We start from the raw sequence: 22,212 nt of genomic DNA, 5'->3' as shown, positions 1-22,212 counted from the left end.
TTAAAGCAAAGCTCAGCATTTGGTGCACCACTTGATGGCGTTAGGGAGCTGCTTGTGCAGCATCTGGCATCAAATCGAAGAGGGGTCGACGGCACAAACCCTGGGAAAAGCAGTGCTTTGTCCATATAAGGACGCGATCCATCCGCTTCCCTTTTCCTCCCTGTTCCCCTGCCTTTCTCAGACCTTCGGGATATTTACAGAGAGCTCCTTCCTTATTAGGAGCTCTGCTTGTCTAGCCTGCAGGACAGTGGTCCGTTACTTTGCTCTCATGAAATCAAAACTGATGGATCTTCAAACAATGAAGATCGTAAGACACCGACCCTCGTGTTGTCCACCCCTTGCAAACAACACGTCATTGTTACTAAACTAAATGCAGGTTTCTTATCAGAACTTCAGATCCAATGTGACCAAATGCCAGTCTACTAAAAAACGAGCAATGCACAGAGCAAGTGCAAGACAGTACTAAACCAAGCAATCACAAATTACAAGTGCGCATCATCATGCTGACGTTCTCTCCATGTATTTGAAACCAGGCACTACATTTCTTTTGGGGTGCAAACATCCATTTTAATATATTAGAAAGCCAACATGTGAAGGAAGGCTACATGACGGTTTACTTCAAAAAGGGTATTATAAGACTAATATTTATACACATGTAATATACAAAACCATGCACTCTTGGAAGAGAGAAATTTACAATGAAAAACTATGACATTTATATTTTATCAATGATAAAAAAAACATTCATAGCTTAACAGGCTTCAACTGAACAGCAATTATTTGTTTTTATTGCTTTGCAGAGAGTAAAGTGCCGTGACCTGGTTCTGTGGTCTTTTCATTTAAGAGCATGGAGTGTGTGTGGTCCAAAAAAATAAAATAAAAACAAAAACATAGGAGTAAGGGGGGTGCATAGGTGGGAGAGGTAGGTGGGTTCAAACACTTTCATGTAGTGAGAAGACCGCTGTTGGCTGAATCTTGTAGAAACCAAACCTTTCCTGCTTGTTACCACGAGCTCAGGGCGGCCAGCAAGACAAACTTGTGAATGTGTGATGCAAATGTGTTCACAAAAATTAAATACCAAGTGGGAGATTTAAGACCGATCGGCCTTGTGCGGCATCAGACGTACAGGATGCGCACATAGGAGTGTGCACGCCCCCTCCAATGTGGACATTTTGGCATCTGTGGGACCGGTCAATCACGCCAAAATGCTTCTTCCTGTGACAAACAGACAACAAGGCACACAAAAGCCACTCCAGCTGTTTGAAAGGCATTACAAGCCAAGTTGACATTCAGCTGCCCCCTCCTCTTGCTCTTTGGCTTTGGGAGGAATGTGTGTGGAGGGATTGAAGAAAGGAGAGGAGGAGGGTCCCTGCTTTTTGTGGCTCATGCCATCTCTGTCTATTTGGAGAGTTTGCTGATGACGCGGATCAGTGCTCCATTCTCATCTTTCAGCCGCTGGTTATCTGCTCTCAGGTCAACCAGAACCTGGTGGTAAAAAGCCACATTCACTATAGTGAGATGTACACTACTCCAAAAAACAGTCAGAGATATTCAGCTTTTGGGTGAAACTTCATGATGGAGCTAAAATGCACAATGTTTCCAGGTGAACTTAATTTCAACTTGAATGCACATCCACCCGTTAGTATTCCAGACAGTACTTTTCACACAACTTGGTGTAGTCCACTTCTATGCTTTTGTGACTCTTCCAGTCTTTGTGCCAAGCTGCTGATGACTGGGTGACGCTACGCTTAGTGACCCCTTCCTCACACATTCTTTTCTTTTAGTTTGTCAGTGTTTTAACTAGTGCAGTTGAGTCCCAGCAGTCTCAGATTGTTCCCTTTATGACCAATTACGACAAACGGCAGATTTTATGTTTTATAAGAGTATACTGTGGTCTGACTGAGGTGTGTTAAGAGTAAATTGTTGACGCCGACAATATTAAATATTAAACGTGTTCAATATTTACAACCAAAAATGACTGCATTTTTATGTGGAACAGAATGCAGCCAATCAAGAAGAGACCTGACTGATGTAAATGAAAAATTACGCCCTACCATAAATAGTCTGGTGCGAAATGAAGAACCAGTTCATAGAGCTTAACTTGTTTGGACATGTATTAAACAAACATTAACACACTTGTAATATGTTACATAATTCATATATCTGAAACAGTGTCAAGTCAATTTTATATTGGGCTTCAATGCACCACAATGTGAACCGATATATAGCGGGAGATCATCTTCGAATGAAATAATTTCTGAATCAGATCTTGTATTGTAAGAGCAATGTGACAAGACTTTCCCCAACAATTTGCCAAAATGCTGCCTCTGGCTGGAATCGCCAATTCAACCAAAGTACAAGGCACCAAGAATTTTGAAAATGAATGATGGGATGGTGTGAGATATTGCTTGTAGAAAATTTGGTCCAAAAAATCCTGTCAAATTAGAGTAAAGCAGTATCACTTGATTGTTTCTCAACATCTCATTGATGAACCCATTCTCCAAATGGCTGGCAAGTTTCAGGAAAAAATATCCACCAATAAACTTGGTATAGGCTGAAGTCAATGTGTCAAATTTACAGCAGCATTTCAAATTGTTTCAAACTTGCCCTAAAAACTCAACTTAAATGGCACAAATGCAACATTTGTGGAAAAGAGCAGTGTGGACACTCACAAGAATAATTTATGTACTTTGGTTATCATTTTTTTTTTGTGAATATATTTTATGAAGGATTTTAGAGACATTTCAAATGCCCAATCCATGTTTAAAACAACAACAACAAAAAAAAAAAACAAAGATGGCAGCCATTTGTCACATCCCAGATTGTACCTCAAAAGTGAACCAAATTCATTGCGGAAAATCATGCCCACGAGGCTGTTGAATGGCACACGCGAAAGCAAAGCTAACCAAATGGCAGCATGCAAAAGCACACGTGAGTGCTCACCTTCAACTCCTCCTCCAGATCTGCCATCCGCCGCTCCAGCATCCTGCGGTCCTACAGTGTCAGGGGAACATGGAAGGAGGAGTGGAAGTGATGAGGGACCGTGAAAGTTGAGTGAGTGATGACAAGTGGTTTTGGGAGAGATGGCGTGTCAACAGTGAGAGTGGGGAAGTGGCAGTAGTGAGGCAGAAGAAGGCCACAAAAACGCAAGAAAAAAAAAGGTGAGAACAGTGAGGATGCTTTACCTTTCTTTCGCGGTCCAACAGGGCTGAACAGTCAGTGAGGCGCTCTTGTCTCTGGAATGCAACAAAGACAGAGTGGAAACAACGATAACTTTAAGATGATCAGACTAAGTGAGGGAATTAAATGCACATGCTTATATTTTTCAAGTTGAAAGGAATCTTGGATCAAGAAGAAGCCTATTCACAAAGAAATCGATTTAAGGTTTTCAAACAAATGTGGCTTTGGTTTACCAAGACTGGAGAGTCTTGGCATTCTCGCTGAATGTTTGTGCTTTAACAGTGTAAACAATTTGCTGCATGCATTATTTGCTATAAAAGAGCCTCAGTATGGAACCAAAGGGAGAAAAAATTGAAAACTGCAAATGATAGCGCTGATGGAAATGCTTCTATTGAAAAAAAAAAAAAAAAAAGGAAATATCTATAGAAAAGAATGGAAGCACTGACTAAATTATCTATGGCAGCAATTCGCTTCCATAAAAACCTTAACTTCAGTACTGAACTTTTTTTTTTCAATTATTTATTAAAACAGAACCCAAAAAAACCCACTGCAAACAACTTGGTTCTTGTACATGAACGTCCCGGGACCCCTTCCAATTCACCAAAAAAAAAAAAATGCTTCGGTTAACTAACAGTCTCGGAATTCTCGGTTTTGCATCTGAAATGACTGAATGAATGCTTACTGTCGTTTAAAAGGAAGTTGCGTTATTGTGGTACTTGCCATCATTCATAATCTACAATGAGAAACTTAATAGAAAAAAGACCAATAGCTCAAATACTTCAGCATTTCTGTTGAAACAACATTGGTAATTCATGTAGCCATCTAGCACTGTGACAAACGGGTAGGAACGCAAGTGGACTCAACTCCACACAGTATGCTGGCCCTGATTTGAGAGACAGCTAGTGTTTGAACCTCATCTAATGTGTGGGTGTGCGTTTTGTGATATGGCACCTGCGTGGCCTTTTCGAGATCCAGCCTGGTCTGACTGACAATCCTCTGCGTGTCCTGCAGCTGAGACTGCAGCTGGCTGTTTTCCCTGGTCACCTCCTCAAAAAGCTGAGTCCAAGAGCAAAAAGGACATACTTATAACCATAATTAAAAAGGGATAGAGGGGAGGGAAAAAAGAAACTTGTCTGCTGACCTTTTTGAAATCCTTGCTCTCGCCACCCTCATTACAGTGCACACTGGACCTGAGTGGAAGTGAGACGCATCTATTGTAGTGCTGACAGGAGGAGGAAACATGTCAAAAGTATGAGTCATACCTGGAACCCAAAAGCTGGTCTGACTGTAAACAGAGGAGACACGCCGACAATTTATGAGTGGTGTCTTTGGTTACGGGTCCGTTGAGACCACAAATAAAGCACACGCACCTGCGGATCCTGCCGGCTGCCCGAGAATTCTTCCTCCCCGCTGGGATCATTGTCATCAAGCTTGAGATGACACAGTATTTTTCAATAAAAACTTCCCAGGTGCTGTTTTCTTTTCTATTCTATCAAGATCTAAATATACCTCCCCACTCCTCTGAGCCTTCCTCCTGGCTCGAGCTTGTCTCCTCTCCCTGTGCTCCAGGGCCCATCGCTCAGTCTCGCTCTCCCCGGCGCTGGCCTCAGTCGCTGGAATAAAGCCAGTTGTTTAAAGCAAAGTGCAGTACTTCACTGAGTTGAACAATTAATCAAATTCAAAATCTACATTGTAATGTAGTAGAATGCAATTTTCAAATTGCAAAGCCTGCAACTTTGTGGTGGGAGACCCTCGTGACAAAATGGCCGATCCAGAGATGGCTAAAAACCGGTGGATTCAGTCTTATTCCACAAACTCAATATTAAATCAGAATGCCTCGTTTCAACTAGCGGGCTTGCATAGAACATATTGTTGAAAATATCTTTGGGTTGACATCCCCTTTAAATGACAATACTGAAGTGGGGTGGTGGGTAAAGGCAAATTGATTATAATGTATTTCCAACTCCGTCAGCCCTAGCACTTCAAGACCAAGTTGAGTAGTTTGGAAAGACAAGTGGAGACATCTACCTCTCCCATCGGTGGTCTGAGGCCGTGGGGTGCCGGCGGGCTGCGTGAGACCCAGCAGGTCGGACTTCTGAAGGCTTGCTATTCGAGACCGCCAGCTCACCTCCTGGAGAACCAAGTTTTTGAGGTCACATGACACGAATAAGCAGCTTTAAAAGACAGAACTACAACAAGACCAGCTCACCCCTTCCTCTCCCTTCTTAGACTTTGCTTCTCTCTCTTTTTCCTTCTCATCTTCCTCCTTTTCTCTCACTTTGTTGTCCTGCTTCATGGTCTTCTCTGCTTCCTGCAGATCTGTCAGCGTCACCCCCTTTCAATCAAAGAGTGACATTTGCGTAAGATTCCACAGCGAGAGGTGCGGTCACGCATCCTGTAGCCTTTTGAGCTGCGAGTGCACCTGGGTGGAGCGACGAGACTGCCGTGCGTGTCGCGAGCGAGCCTTCCTCTGTGCCTCTGCCTCCTCATCCCGAACTGGTGTCAAGTAGGACCTAATGGCGGCAAAATCAGGTTCATCGCCAAGATAGCACCAAGAACATTGTTCCACAGATTGTATTGACTCACTTGCGCCGCTGCTTGGTTTCTGCTTCGGGGCCGGTTGTGTTCTGAGGGTTGGAGCTGGTGTCCAACGTTGACTGATCCCTCTTAGTCTGTTCCTGAGGAAGTCTAAAGAAAAAAAAAATATCACACTGAGGTGGAAGGTATTTCATCTTAATCCAATTGTGATTTTATACAGGCATAACAAGACCATCAAGTAAGAAGAAGAAACAGGTGGTGCTGTAACTCATTGAAGGTCATTTAAGCTATTATAGCAGGGTACACACAAATGTATTTTTTAGCACCTTAACCGATTTCTAAATATGCCAATCCAACAGGAGGAGGGGAAGAAAAAAAAAAAAAAATCACCATGCTTACTGCTCCAACTGTGTCGTACTCAAGATGACTAGCACAGGACACAACACACATACGAGGTCAGTCGTAATACCCAGACTGACCTTTGAGAGGCAGCATGATGCCACAATGCACTGGAAGATTCCAACCACCCCCCCAAAACCTCTCGTCACAAAAGCTAATTGGCTAACTGTTGTTTAGCTTGTCGAATAACTACTGTACAACGCGGTTGAAAAATTGTCATTTTTATTCGGGTGAATGACTTGGGAGTCATTCTACAAACATACACCACTACCATCTGACACCACTGACTATTCTGTTTCACGTCATAATCGCAGAGGCTGTGACCGATGAAATTGGTGTTGAACAAACAGATTTAATACTTAGGATCATCGGCCCAACTATTTCTGAGCAGCTCAGGAGGGAAAAATATATCGGTCTGACTGAGCACATCTCACAACAAAGACTCTCTCTCAATCTTTTCGACATCCAAGAATTGGGCCGTTGCTCAAAAGGGAAGACAATTCTCAAATATGGTTGTTGGTATTCGTGCGCCCTACTTTGGAAGCATTTGACTAAACTTCTACACAGTCAGTGTTTTAAGGCAATTACTCCTCATAATCACACTTGCGAGTTCAAATCATTTTACATATTGCAACATTACACGACAACATCAAATACTACTTTTCTAGCCGAGACTTAAATGTTTTAGGAAAGTCTTCATTCTGGTCAAAAAGGCAGTTTTTAGTTGAAAGTGAGTTTGCATGTTGAAAATAAAGACTGAAAGATGCATAGCTTTGTGTGAATTTCAGTGTTTAAGTGGCTAAAGAAGGAGTGAATACACACCTCTGTGCCAAAGCACTGTTCAGGCGACTGAGTCCAGATGTGCCTGTTCCTGTGCTACCTGAGTTCACACTGGCTTCATCTAGTCTCCTTCCATAAGAAGAGCTGAAAATAAAAGAATAACAAAAATCTGCACTGAAGCACACACACAAGATGTGATATGGTGCAACACCTCCAAAATAAGCACAAACAATGCAGACAAACACAGGCCGGGCGTCCATGACCAACCTGCGAGGCAAACAGGGGTTGGAGCTAGTGAGATCATTCCCTGATTGGCTGTGAAGGCGGCGGGTGTAGGACGAGCTACGACTCAGCCAGCTGGCAGCGATGAGGTGAACGAGGGAACGAATGCGGTGAGAAAAAGCATGCTGTCACAAGTGCAGAAAAGCCTGAGAGCAGAAACTCACCTGTTGGAGTTGTCAGAGCTACTGTCTGGAATACTAAAGAGTCTCCTTGTTGGAATAGGAGGAACCCGGGCGAGTCTTGGCTCCTGTGAAGAACAGATGATGCATTTAGAAAATAAGAACAGCGTTCATAGATGGCCAAAGACTGCGTTTCGTACCTTGGGCTCAGTCTCAGAGCTGAGACGGGGACTGGAGGCCGAGCGGGTCATCCCCAGGCCTGACTCTGGATGCTTGTTCTGGTCTGGGATGGAGTCAGACAGTCCAACTGAGCCCAGAGTCACCGAGCTGCCTGCTTTCCTCAGGGATGTTCTCCATGAACCCGGGGCTTCAGAGGCTGCGGCTTTGCCTGGCTCCTGTTAATCAGGAGAAAGGACGGCTTTAGGCATGTTTGTGCTGCAGCTAAAATAATAGTGTTACATTTATGATATTAAGTGCTACACCGAATACAATATTGTTTCTGCATGTAACAAAAAACATTTTCAACTCATGGGGAGAGACAACGCTTGGTTACTTTAAAATAAGTCGATGCCTATTTGTGTCCTCATATTCATGAAATTGAAGGCAAGCTGAGATTGCGGCCACCAAAGATGCCCACTATAAATGCTATAAAAAGGACCATTTCAATTAACCCTGTAAAATACACAGTACATTTTCAAAATAGCCAATTACAATATGCATCTTATCTGGTTAGTGTAATTTTTCAAATTCTGAATATTTAAAAAACAAATAAAATAAAAAACCTAATGCCAATTAAACTCATTTATTTTCCAAAGTCACAGAGAGGCCAAAAAAGCCACAAGTTGTAGACATTGACCCCCCATCCTAATATAAACGCATAGTGTACCTTTTTGACCTGGTTTGCAGTGGTGCCTGCTGGCATGGAGGTAGGAAGGAGGCTGCTGGTGTTGCGTTTGTTGTTCAAGTTGTTGATTATCTCTCGGTTTTTTGCTTTCTCTGCAGCCAGGAAGAAGTCCGGAATTATATTGGGCTCATGTAAGGCAGTTCAATTCATAGGTGGGAAACCTCTCTCACCAGACTCTGTGTCACTCTCTGATTCGCTCTCCTCCTCCGAGCTGGAGCTGCTGGAGGCTTTGGGCTGACTCTGCGACTGGCCCCGTGCGGCCTGGCCTTCATCCTCCTCGTCCTCAGCGGGGCTGCTTTGCAGGGCTGGTGGTGGGTGCTTCTCCCGCTCATGGAGGCAGATTTTTTCCTTGCTGCTCATGCGCGAGATTGAAGTCCTAGGGAGTGGAGACACAGGTGGCATACCGACAGCTAATCAGTCCCATGTGCAGCCAATTACAAGGAGCAACCACCAATCAACACATGCGAGACTTAAGATGGTTCACCACAGTGGGATTTCACTCTCTTCACACTTCATTTAAGTACACCTGGCCGGACAGTATAAGCAATTCTGCCTTTAAAAATGAAAATGCTTACTTTTGATTGACACTTTGTATTAACTTTTTAAAAACGAGCAATGGTTTAGTGTAGGCAGCACTAATAACTAATTGCTCGACTATCTGTCAACAGTCAAGCGGTCCTTGAGATATGTCGCATCTCATTCGTGCTTTATTTCTCAACATGGAACAAAATCTCAATATTTATGACTTTACTTGTCAAAAGGTTGATGATACTAATAGCACATTATAACTGTGCAATCGGAATCCAAGGCAAAATTCAGAAGAAGTCGAGTGAAATACATTGTACTTTATATTTGTAACTATACTCGTTCATTCACAGACAATTTAATACAGCTTTTTCATTTGTTGACACTGGATAGAGATGCACCTAAAAAAACAAACAAAAAAAGTTATGGTGAGTGATTCATTTATGTAAGGTTCTTTGGATGTAAGGTCACTGTGGTGATTTTTATAAATGAGCAGGACTGTTTCAGCCAGAGGTGCCCAAGTCCGGCTCTCAGGATCCCCCATCGAGGCTGTTTTAGGTGTCTCCCTCTTCCAACACACCTGATTCAAAAGGTCAGGATCATGATCTGGCTTCTCAGCGCTTGACCTTATATAGACAGGTGTGTCTTTCCAAATCATGTCCAATGAACTCAATTTACCACCGGTGGACTCCACATCTCAAGGATGATTAGTGGAACCATGCTGCACTTGAGATCAATTTGGAGCTTCACGGCAAAGGCTATGAATACTTATGTACATGTGATTTCTTAGTTTTTTATTTTTAATAAATTTGGAAACATTTTAAATAAATATTTTTCACATTATGGGGTTTTGTGTGTTGTGAGTATGAATTTTGAGGAGTTCTTTTTTTATTCCATTTTGGAATGAGGTTGTAACAAAATGTGGAAAAAGTGAAACGCTGCAAATACTTTCCCGATGTACTGTATGCAAGACGTAAATTCTGTGACTTCTAGAGGCCCGCGCAACAAAGCAAGTTCAACTTGTTCATAAGATCTTAGCTGACTCAACCAAACACCTTCATGGTACAGCACCGTCACAACTGTGGTTAGATCACCCAATCCAGGTTTGTGTGCATGTTCACATGACATATGATATGATAAATAGGGGAAGATCAGGTGGCACAAACGTCACCTAGTGTGGACAAATCATATTGTTTATCAAATTTGAAGCAATTACACAGGCAAACCTGCAGTAGTCTTATCATGTAGGAAACTGTGTTTACGAACCATTAGTTTGGACTGAACAAGTGGTTAAATGTCTAACAAATCTCTACATAGCTTACATTTTCCACAGTATTTTGATAGTGGGTAAAGCCGCCCCCCACACACACACACACACACACACACACACACACACACACACTTGACTTGGCATGAAACACCAGCCAGAGTTCTGATACAATTTGTGGGACTAAAAAGTCTCTAAAAATCTGAGTGAAACGAACGTAAACACCATCTTCATCATTTGTTTATTAAATATGCTAAAACCAATCTAATGTAGGTCAACCTTTTGTATTTCTTTTCTATGTGGCCCTAATCCTCTTTTGTCATGGTCTGATGTGGGTCATGTTTAATTTTGTTTTCACAATATGCCGCAGGCCAATAAAAAAGAAAAAAAAAAAATGTAATTAAAAACAAGACCTTTGCACTGTGAACGACCCCCAGGCTGGACTTTTCAGACCGCAGGGTTACAGTGGAACCTCAGTTTCCGAACCAAATTTTTGAGGAAAAATGACCTCAGTTCTGAGTGCACTATTCACAGTTCACCATTAGTCTTTGCATGGCCGTGGAAGTCACAGTTGTGCTTTCTTGTGCTGTGTGCATCACACATGGATTTGTTCCCTCTAAATTAGCTCTCAGTATTTGACTTATTGTTTACACAAAGAAAGACACAAAAAAACAAAAACAACAACAAAAAAATCTAGCCTTAGTACAGACATGTCCAGCTCTGGTTCTCACGGGCCAGCCTTCCAGCCTGTTTTCCATCTGTACCTGCTGCAGCACACCTGATTCAAAAGATCATGATTGTTATCAAGCTTCTCCAGAGCTTGCTGATGAGGTGATCATTTGAATATGGTGTGTTGCACACAGGGACAGATGGAAAATAGGCAGGAAAACAGCCCTTGAGGATCAAGTTTGGACACCCCTGCATGAGTAGATGCAGCGGCAGCAAAGCACTTAATCTGTGGACGCCGGCAACATCAAGCTAGCACGCCCATGCTAGGTGACAACCAGCGAGTGTGAGCCCAGGTTCCACCTTCGACCACGAGACCGGAGAGCACGCTGGTAATAGTGTTGCTTTTATGTTGTCCTGTAAATTCCCTTCCATCTCTTGCATTTAAAATCCAGTCGTTCACGCATGTGACTAAACAGCCAAACTGCAATGTGAAAGCCATGTTGCATTGTGGCATGTGGTGGCCATTCTGGGCAAACTCTACCCACAGTGATCGGAAACAGTATTGCATGCAAAAAGGTTAAAATGTTGCAGTTATTTGCTGGTGAACACGCTGCTATTTACTCATAATTTAGTGTATTTTAACTTATTTCCGTAGTGTACAGTATTCATTTTAACCTAAACACTGATAAAAATACAGCAAACATAACTTTGTTGTGCGGCTGGAATGGATTAATTCCATTCTCATTACTTTCAATGAGAAACGTTACCTTGGTTTGTAATAATATGGTTCGCAAACAGTAGTCGTGGAACGATTACATTGGCAAGCAGAGCGCTCTCAAAGATTTTCACAATATTAATGATTGTGGTTGTAATTTGCTGCAGTGTTGAACTCCACTGCATCATAATGAAATGTGCTTCTCATATTTTGGTTGCCATATTTATCTATGAAAGAGGCAAGATAGACAATACTGCAACTACAACCACAATAATGAACAAATATTGTTGAATCAATACCTCTTTAAAATGGAAGTCAACCCAAACCTTTTTTTTTTTTCAATAGTATGTTCTATGCAAGCCCACTAGTTGAAACAGGGCATTCTGATTAATATTGCATTTGTGAAATAAGAGTTAATCCACTTGTTTTTAGCCATCTCTGGGAGCGGCCATTTTGTCACTTGTGCCGACTGAAAATAACATCACGCACCCTCAGGGCTCAGGTAACGTCTAATCACGAATGACCTGTTTTCTGAAGCTGAGCCGTGATTGGTCGTTACCTGAGCCCTGAGCAGTTGTGATGTCATTTTCAGTCGACAAAAGTGACAAAAAGACCGCCCCCTGAGAGGGCCAAAAAGGGGTGGATTTTGCTGCTTAACTCATATTCCACAAACGCAATATCCGTCAGAATGCCGTGTTTCAACCAGTGGGCCTGCTGGGAACAAATTCTTGATAAAAATATGTTTGGGTTGATTTCGCCTTTAACAGTGTCAATCAAAACAGATTATCCATTGGTCAAGGCATTATTTTTGATGCAGTTCTTGTATTGGATCTCATTATTCGTGCATGTCGACCTACTCTCGTGGTCGGTGAGTGGCGTTACTCAGGTTCATTTTAGGTAGTCAACAGACAATTGGCACTGACCTGCGTGTGCGTACTGGTACAGTGGAGATTTGCAGGCTGGTCTCGATGACAGGCGTCTGTTTCTCTTTCTCGGTGCGTAGCTGAAGAGGAATATAAACACACATAAACACAGAGGACATTCAGAGCTCTTGCATTATCAGTCATATCAGTTTCATCTGACAGAATAAGAGTTGTGTCGCCTGCGCGCGGGCACACTCACAGCGTTCTGTTTCTTCTGCAGCTCCTCCAGTGTGTCCACTAGGTTCTCATCAGCAACATCTAAAGGTGTTTGGCCCTACAAGGACATTCACAGCGCAGGGTGGGTCCTAAGCAAAGGCTTCCCACGTCACGCGGCTAAAGGCGAGGACAGATTGCTTGTAAACTGCTCACCACGTTGTTGACGGCACTCATGTCGCACATGTGGTCCGCAAGCAGTGTGCACACTTCTTCCTGCCCCCAGTGAGCCGCTGCATGCAGGGGCGACCAACCATCGACATCCTGGCTGTCGACATCCACCCCACATTGTAACAGCACCCTGGTCCACGTGAGACAAGGCAGAGAAGACCACGTTAAAAACTCGGGAGGGCCAGAAAACAGGTTTTGACCCGCACGATCCCAATCTCACTTTAAAACTTCAATGTATCCTTTGGCCGCCGCAACATGCAGAGCTGTTGCCTTCGTGTTTGGGTGAGGGGTCAGAGTGCCGCCACCTTCTCGCATCGCCTTGGCATCCTGAAGCATGATCCTCTCCTCCTCTTTTCGGGCCTGGTCCACATCAATTCCTGTAACGTGAACATAAGCACACAATTAATTTCATGCAATGACTAAATGCATCCATCTCAGGTCTGTCAATAGAGACATACCTCTATACCATAACTGACTTTCAATTAATCAAAAAAAAAAAGAATTGATATTAAAGTTGGTGAGGTCATCTCATACTGTAACTGTCCATCTGTCTTCACATCGTTATAACCATATGGTGTCAAGTCAGCAGATCACCTTGCTTTTTTATTTCTGCTTTCAGCAGTCTCTCCATCGGGTCCTCCGTGGCCACGTCAAGAGGAAGTTCCCCTTCGCTGTTCACCGCTCCGACGTGGGAACCGTGTTCTATCAAGTACCTTTGAAAAGACACACAAACAAGTCACCGATTTGTGAAGCTCAAAGTAGACAGACAACTGCCTGCAAAAGTCCTCTAGCTCAACGCGGATAGACTAAAGTGGGTCCAAGACTCACTTGGCAATCTGGATGAAGCCACAAGACGCCGCAGCGTGAAGGGGGGTCCAGCCCTCGTTGTCGCCCGTGTTGACGTTGCTGCCGCTCTCCACCAGAAACTGAACCATCTCTGCGTTCTCATCGATACAAGCCTGCCCGAGGACAAACAAACACGCAATGCTTTGTTTGGAATGTTTAGAAGTGGGGGTTGGTAAAGAGGACATTTTGGTTTGTTGTTAGAAGACAAAAAAGACATCTACAGCATAAAACTCATCTTCAAACACAAAAACAATGAATGCTCTGTGTATTTGTTGTGTCTACTTCAAGCAAAGTGGGCTGCAAAAAGGTCTCGAGTACTTTGCAAAACAGCATGTCTTATGAGTGAATGAGCTGTTTTTCCAGGGAACAACAGGATGGAGAACTTCATAGTCCATACATGACATTGTGAACTGGTGTGTTCATTGTCTACTGGTACTCTACACCAGTGTTTTTCAAACTTCTTTGGAAATAAAGGCGCATCTATTTCATTGAAAAAATCCCGCGGCACACCAGCAGCTGAAATTGTGAAGAGAAAAAAAAAAAAGAGCTTATTTTGAACAAGTGTTATATTGTTTATAAAAGCATTTGTTAACATTGAAGACATTATATTATAACATCTTGAATAGGAACTAAATAAACACAAAGAAAAAAGAATTTTATAATGTTTCATACTGTTACTGACTCAGTGTGAAACATGGGCTTGTTTGGATAGACATGCGTCACTAATTCGCTTGTCTCTAAACAAAGACAATTGGCTACCTGCTGCTGCTGCCACCTGCTGGTATGGAAGAGTACTACAATGTAGTAAATACATGATTACGCTGCCAGGCACTAGACCGCAAAGGCACACAAATTAGATAATTTCTCACGGCACACCTGATAATATCTCGGCATAAATAAACGGCACACAGTTTGAAAAACACTGCTCTACACAATGAGAATGCAGATACATTTAATCTACTGTAACAATTACATGTGAATGTGGAGACACATTATCAATTAAGCGTTGACAAATTGTTGTAACATTTGAGACCTTCCCATTTGCTGCTGCAGAACACATTCAAGCTCATTCTGCACTGCAACTTTTAAACTCTGTATCTGTTCTTTATTTTGTTTAACTTTAAATTTCCGTTTTGAATGTTTGTTAGAAGTTCAGACATTTAATTCCTGTTTTGTTTTAAATGCCCTATTTTGCTTTTACATTCTGTCTGATGTTTTTTTTTTTAATAGTCTTGTGTCTGAAATGTGCTTTACAAATTAAAATGCCTTGAACCAAAAATCGTCTGGAAACAGTTTTGCACGTTTTGCCTGCCCAAAAGGTCAATAACACAGGAAGTGCCGTCACTGAGTTGCAACGCCATTGATTAGAATAAAGTGTCTCAACATCTGTTGAATGAGTTTGATGAGATTCTTTTTTTTTTTTTGCCACGTAACATTCTGTCAGCATTTCACAAATCTGAGTCATGTAACAATGGCGACAATCCCCGCAGTCTGGCCTCAGTGGTTGGCAGACTTGAGTTTTAGTTGACTCCATGTGTTGTCAGGCCTCAAAAGAATGAGGCTACAGCCCAATGTGTCTAAAAGCAGTGATTCTAAAGCCGCGTTGTCTTCCTGGGACCCACATTTTCCTGTTGTCACTAAGTTGCGAACAGAGGCGTGCAGTAATGAGCTCCTAACTACTCAAGTAACTTTTCGGATACATTTCACTTGTAATTTAAATAAGATATAATTTTTTCTTGAACTTGAATATTTTTGTTAACAAGAAATGCACATTAGACTCCTCCCCACTCCCTATATTTATGTCTACAACTCCACATGTATTTATGATTGCTTGCACAATATAATTTGTTTTGTCAGAGAAACATCGGTCACATGACTGTTTCGCCAATCCAGCCAAGGCTAGATTTTTTTTTCTTTGCGGAGCAGTTTTGCGAATCAATGACTTCATTTGAGGAGCTACGTTATAATTTTGAGGAGCAATTTGTTGCAGGTTTATCCCGTTACCTGAAGCAAAGGTTTTATCAAAATACCAAAAATATGACATTAGATTCAATGAACAATTGTTTTCTTTTTTTCATATATAATAAACTGTTATTATTTTTTTTCATTCACATTGTGTATAGCAGGAAACTGTATTTTCTGGTCAAGAAACATTTTCAGGGCAATTTTAAACAAACAGAAATTCCAGTTTGAACTTAGTACACGGTAACCCAAAAAAACGGGAATTTTTGAACGTGTTCGTACAGGAGAATGCCATCTACAGAGCGTACCGTAATTTAAAAAAAATGTCACAATTGTTTCTGAAAACGGAAGTCAACCTAAACTTATTTTTTTAAGAATATGTTCTATGCAGGCCCACGAGTTGAAACACAGCATTCGGATTAATATTGTGTTTGTGGAATATGAGTTACGCAACAAAATCCACCCGCTTTTAGCCATCTCTGGGGGCGGCCATTTCGTCACTTCTGTCGACTGAAAATGACATCACACACCCTCAGGGCTCAAATAACGACCAATCATAGCTCAGCTTCAGAAAACAGGTGAGCCCTTTAAAGGGGAACAACCCAAACATGTTTTTTTCTAGAATATCTTCTATGCAGGCCCACTAGTCTAAACTAAAATATTGCGTTTGTGGAATATTAGAAATCCACCCGTTTTTAGCTAGCTCATGGGGCGTCCAGATGTCTGTAGCGAGGCTTAGCTAATAAGTGACAAGAGGGCGGAACAATCAGATGCTGCATATTGCACTTTCAAGTATTAAAATACAGGTTACGCTAAATCAGATTAAGTTACTCTTGAAATACTTTTTTAAATGTTTTAATATAGGAGAAGTTATAGGCATTTGTTACAGCAAGTGCTGCCATTGGCACTCTTTGAAATTTGTGTTGACACACTATTGTAAACCAAGTTGCCTTGCCACTTTAATAAAAGTCAGTGTGAAATGTAAATCCCTGCTCTTCCCTGAGTTCCGCAATTGTTTAAAAAAAAAAAAAAAAAAAAAGGTACCAGTGTTTTACATCGACTATAAAATGTAAGCCAGTGCAGTGATGCACCGCAATCGAAACGAAGACCTCTGAATCGTAATAGAATTGAATCGTGAGGTACCGATAGAGTCCCGCCCCTAGAGTGTATTATCTCAGTATTGTAAATCGTGACATACAGAGGTTAGGATTACACTTCAGTGATTTTTTTTCCTGATAGGCTTTGCTTTAATTTCATTGTTGATGGTTCTGACAACACGTTGCACACGAATCGTTCGAGTCGCACGCGCAGATATACCTTATAAGAGAACAATTGTACTTGCATTTGTACGGACGAAATGTACCATGCAGTGCTTCTCGCAGACCTGTTGGTACAACACTCTGGTATTTTTTCCATAGAGACAGAAAATAATGTGAAAACGCTATAGGGAAATCAATGTATTCAAGTTAGGCAAGCTTAGCAAGTGGCAATGTAGGATGGCCACCGGTGGCTTCACTTCTCGCGACGGCTGGGATGTATGAACGGAGATTCGGTAACTGAGAATGATGAAATATTTCCAGTCCAGCAAATGAGTAGCCTACATTGTGTTCCATTTGTAACCTCAAAACATCTTATGTCAGTGCCTTCATAAGCTGAGGAGCTCATGTAATTATTTGCAACCTGTCCGCGACCCACTTTTGGGCCCTGACCAACCAGTTGGGAATAACTGGACATGAGCACTGTTGTGCTTTAGCAGCTTCTCACTGCAGCCCCGCTGAATCTTGTCCATCAGGCCGTCTTAAGCCACCAAAGAGGCTTTGCTTTTGGGCTAAATCTCAAAGCTGTTGCAAGCCTCCCTTCCTCATTTATACTTCCAATCAAGCCTGCCAGTTTGGTGTATTGAATAAAAGACCTCCAGATGGGCAGCAGTGTGAGTAATCAGCCTGAATGAATGAACAGAGGGTACTTGTGGCACCCTTGTATGTTACGAGGGGGGCAACGCGCAGCCTCCCAGCAGACTCCTTCCCCTCGCTCATCAAGTGACTCATTGTGGAACGCGCCTTGGACAGCAGCAGCTTCTGCTGTTGAAGAAAAGTTTTCCATTTCCTCATCTTGAACTCCCAAAAGTCCCCTCTATGGGGAATTGGTGAGCGGGGGAGAAGAAGGCGGAGGAGGGGGTGGCAGAGGGAAGAGAAATGGTGGAGAAGACATAAAGGCTTTGGATGGAGGGGACGGAAAGTTTGGAGTGTGCGCGACTATATTTAATTCTGGTCGCTCGGCAACTGATGAGCAACACTTGGAGAAAGGGATGGAGCACAGCGGAGGGACCACACTGGGTGACGCGTGTGACTCAACCAAAAGAGGGCACGTTTGTGGAATATTGTTGGCACACACAAACTGCACCATACAAGTCAATCAGGAGGCAGGAACACCGCGTTGAACCCCGGTGACATCACCGGAGTGCACACGGGCCAGAACAATCTTTTGGAGTGTGCAGACATTTAAATAGCAATTTTACGGCTAACTTACAGTTGATTAACTTGGACGGACATAGATAGATAGAGATTGATATTAGGAGTGGTAAAAAAGATCGTATCACAATGTACTGTATCGTGATACTTTTTATGCCGATACCAGTATCGATACGTTGATGAGTACAGTATGAGTACAGAAGTACAGTATTGCGATACTTTCGTTGTGATGTTATGCACGTTATAGAACATACTTTTGGAACATTTGAGGTCCTTAAAGTTGAGCTTTGAGAATGGACTTTTATCCATAACACTCTTGTGTATCAGGGACAGTTACTGGAACAATTTATGCACTTTTCAATCGTGACACTTGAATAAATGTCAAATGACACTTCAGTTAAAAATTTGGAAACACATGCCTCAGTTTTTTTTAAATATATATTTTTATAATATTCAAGTATCGCAATACGTATCGGATCGCAACCCTAGTATCGGATCGGTATCGTCCCAGCCCTTGTATTTATATGTATGTATGTATGTATGTATGTATGTATGTATGTATATGTATGTTAGGGCTGTGCAATCAATTGAAATTCAATTACTACACTCCACGATTACAAAATTGGCATTATCATGAAAAACGATTATTAATATGCATTTATATCCAACGCACTCGCGTTGATCGTATTTCTGCCCGACCCACGTGGTCCCAGTCCGTCCCTCGTCGGCGTCGAGAACATAATTTCCTAAAGCACAGACGAATGCCCATCTCTGTGGGTTTACATTGTTTCACAGTTATTGTTCAATGATTGGAACATAGAAAGTGTATGCTGTTGGTTATGGGAAAAAAAATAAATTGGGATTGGTTAAAAAAAAAAAAAAGAATCAGCAGGTTTGGCTTTTTAAAGATCGGCGGGAAAATCGTGGTCAGTGCACTCCTAGTTGGTTATATATTTAGGCATTGTTGAGGGTTTTGGGATTGGTTGGGTTGTTGTTATTTGTCTTAAAGGGGAAGTAAACCCCAATAGCGAATAAAAAGACTATGACAACAGTTAAAAAAAACAAAAATAAATAATTTATAGCTAAATCCATGCTTGTGTGGGGACTTTATAAGGCAAATGCCGGTGTGTTTATGACATGATGCATGGCAGTAAAAGGGGAAACTGTGCATCACTGAAGGCTTGTGTGACAGTGAGGATTTGTAGAGGGACTCAAGAACAGAATAACATAGCAATCAACATGTGTTTTTTTACGCTTAATGATTCTTATTTGTTTTTTTAAAGCGGTGTTAGTGTATTGCTGTTTTGGATGATCAAACTGTGATAATTGTGCAGTGATTCCAAACCAAAGATGGATATAATCCGATTTCACTTTAAGGGTCTTAAATTTGCTACCAAAAAAATGATCTCTTTGTTCGTCTATGCGCCAGTGATGTATAATGACAGGCAGAACAATTAAATGCCCTGCCAACTTACAAATATCTTCAGGGCTGTCGTGTATAGATTTCGGATTGTTATTCTCTGTTTAAACGCTGTGAGACTTTTCTCATGCCTTGTCTCAAAAACCGTGGCGAACAGTGTGAGAAGAGATTTTTAGTCGTCTTATGAAACAGGCCACTGAATCCAATCAGCCAACACACTCCATTAGGAATTTGACATGTCCAAAAAGTGCAACTCAGCCTCTTGCTTGCTACAAATGTGACGTTGAAGGCGTCACCGCGAGACAAAGTGTTCAAGCGAGACACATATGGCGCTGCTAATGAGGAGAATTGTATTTTTTTTTAAACAATCCAAACAGAACAAAGTGATGTACTGAAGTTTAAGCGCCACTAGCGGCTAACGGAAATGTGTCGATTAACCCCTCAGTACACTTTTTCCCCCCGACGCACTTTTAACGTCGTTTCCCCACTTTACAAATGTTCTGTTCAAAGTTTCCAGAGTGACTCGACCGACCTGGTGGAGCGCCGTCAGCCCGTCTACGTTGGCGTGGTTGATGTCAGCTCCCTGGCGGAGAAGCGCCGCCACCTCCTCCCGGTCCCCGGCGGAGCAGGCGGCCATAAACACGGCTCCCTGAGCGAAGCGGACCCTCGCCCGCCGAGTGCCCGAGCTGCTCGCGGTATCGCGAGCTTCCAAGTCCGTCTGGTCCGTCTCCGAGCCCAGCCATCGCTGAAGCTGATCCTGCCGTCGCTGTTTGGCAGCTTCGGACCGGGACTGGTCAGTGGCCGCCATCTTCCCTCGTCTGTCCCGGACCAAATCAGCTCATGGTGCGGGAGAAGTTGCTTGGATGGGATTGGATTGGGAGCCTCTCCTGGGGGTGCGCCCCCTGGTGGAGAGACGCCCCCAAGTTACGCTGCTGAACTTGACGACAAACTTTTGACTGAGTGGCAGTCAGGTGTTGCATTCATGGCACCTCGGAAATCAATAAATTCTAATAAAGGGTGTTTCTACTTTCCTACCTGAGTGCCGCTGTATTAGATCATGATGAATGAATGGATAATGTCCTCAATAGGGTTGGCAAAAACACTCAAGTAGAAGTGCATACACATCTGCTAAAAAAAGACTTCATTTTAGTAGTTAAAATTAAAAAAAAAAAAAAAAAATCCAAAAAGTGTGACAAACACTACGAGACAATATTTTAAGCAAATTATCCTCCCACATTCAGATGCTCCTCTCCATAGTGGTGAAAGAATTACAATGAGTATAAAAAGTTGATACACCCTCGTTCAAATGCCATTGTAAAAAACAGACCAAGATAAATGTTTCAAAATGTTTTTCCAATATTTACAGTGCCCCCCCCCACCCTCCCCAATTGTTGGTACCCTTGGTTAAGATGTGCTAAAAGTCTCAAAAGAAGTTCAATTTTTATTTCCAAAGCATATTCTCATACTGAAAATTGTAGATATGGTTCACCAGACACAGAAACAAGCTCCTTCCATGGCCATTTCAGTCCCCAGACCTCAACCCCAATTGAAAATCTGTGGAATGAGCTACAGAGGAGGGCGAAGAGGAGAGGACCCCAGTCGCTGCATGATTTGGAGAGATTGTGCAAAGAGGAATGGTCGAAGATCCCGCTCTCCGTATTCTCCCATCTTTTGAAACCGCACTCGAAATTGCAAGGGAAGATGAGGTGCTGCTTTGTTGGCAAAAGGGGGTTGTAAAAAGTATTAACATCAGGGTGCTAATGATTGTGGCATGCATGATTTGATGTAAAAGAATTATTTCTTAATATGGGATATTTTTCCCTTCACTGTATAAAGGCACTTGAATTAAAGGTTGGATTGTCCTTTTTAAAATTTTGGTCTTATATTTTAAAAAAAAGTGCATTTATTTGAAGCTCAAGAACACATCAACAAGGGGTGCCAATAATCATGGAGGGGCAGTGTATGTGTATGTACAGTATTAGACGTACTAGTACTAGTAACGTAGCCTAATCAGTATCGGTGAGTTCTCAAGCATGAATACTCATACTGGTATCGGTCTGAAAAAAAGTTATCGAATATCCCTAATGGGGATTATATCATTAATCAAAGAATTTTTTTCTCCCTTCAAAACAACAATGGAGACAATGTTATGTGCACACCCTCTAATAACTGGTAATGGTGCTGTGCTCAGAATTAACCAATCCCATTCAAACTCACTCACGTTAAATGGGAGTCAGCGCACACCGGCCACCATTTCATGTGCACCCAACCCCCATATATCTTTCTGTTGTTCTAGTGGGCTTTCCATGACATTATTTTCACCTTTTAGCTGAAATCTGAAGGTTTTGTGCTAACACGGACAACTATTTCAAACTGTTCATTATTCCTTCCACTTGTCTCAGCCCCCAGTTCCAGCTGAAGATAAAAATAACAAAGTATAATGCTGCCATCACCATGCTGCACTGTAGGCGTGGTGTTCTTTTGGTGATGAGCAATGCTTACGTCAAACATTTTATGAGCTCATGCAGGTGTACCTAATTTTGTGAGCAGTTGAGTGTATGTCCAACATTTTAAAGATGTCACCCACTTCCCAGAAGGCATTATCAAATGAACTGTGGCTACCCCTGGAGTGTGTTGTACCAAGAATTGTGGCAGCATCAGCATGTTTACAACCATGATTCCCTCATCTTATCAGTGACTCATTGTTTAACCGCTTATGCAAGAAAGCACAACAAGATAAGGGTGTGATGACAATTATGTAATGATTTGTGAGAGCGATAAATCACTTTGTGGAAGTAGCTCGAATGTTGGCATTGATCTATGGCTGT

The 22,212-nt window shown here is 42.2% G+C and overlaps 1 protein-coding gene across 4 annotated transcripts; it reads right to left on the bottom strand.

Annotated features, from left to right (window-relative positions):
- Positions 1 to 504: 504 nt before the first annotated feature.
- LOC147148795 (protein phosphatase 1 regulatory subunit 12A) lies at positions 505 to 20,306 on the bottom strand. Of its 4 annotated transcripts, XM_086028868.1 has the most exons (25): positions 19,917 to 20,305; positions 13,514 to 13,644; positions 13,280 to 13,398; positions 12,906 to 13,062; positions 12,671 to 12,815; positions 12,501 to 12,575; positions 12,302 to 12,381; positions 8,373 to 8,578; positions 8,185 to 8,294; positions 7,499 to 7,693; positions 7,344 to 7,426; positions 7,165 to 7,254; positions 6,940 to 7,041; positions 5,767 to 5,868; positions 5,603 to 5,693; positions 5,390 to 5,515; positions 5,209 to 5,311; positions 4,690 to 4,793; positions 4,551 to 4,610; positions 4,443 to 4,465; positions 4,322 to 4,370; positions 4,132 to 4,236; positions 3,186 to 3,236; positions 2,944 to 2,994; positions 505 to 1,485 (listed from the first exon to the last, which is right to left on the bottom strand). In XM_086028868.1, the coding sequence occupies exons 1-25, from the start codon at positions 20,190 to 20,192 to the stop codon at positions 1,399 to 1,401; spliced, it is 2,721 nt and encodes a 906-aa protein (XP_085884994.1). In that variant the 5' UTR covers positions 20,193 to 20,305; the 3' UTR covers positions 505 to 1,398. The 4 variants fall into 4 exon arrangements, with proteins under 4 accessions (XP_085884994.1, XP_085884993.1, XP_085884995.1 ...); XM_086028867.1 differs by lacking the exon at positions 4,443 to 4,465 and having other exon boundaries at positions 4,322 to 4,402; positions 19,917 to 20,306; XM_086028869.1 differs by lacking the exons at positions 2,944 to 2,994; positions 4,443 to 4,465 and having other exon boundaries at positions 4,322 to 4,402; positions 19,917 to 20,306.
- Positions 20,307 to 22,212: the final 1,906 nt, after the last annotated feature.

Source organism: Filicampus tigris, chromosome 4 (genome assembly GCF_054856515.1).
Source record: "Filicampus tigris isolate MCC_2025a chromosome 4, RoL_Ftig_1.0, whole genome shotgun sequence".
Lineage (NCBI taxonomy): Eukaryota > Metazoa > Chordata > Actinopteri > Syngnathiformes > Syngnathidae > Filicampus > Filicampus tigris.
This window is presented reverse-complemented; position numbering and strand designations above follow the sequence as displayed.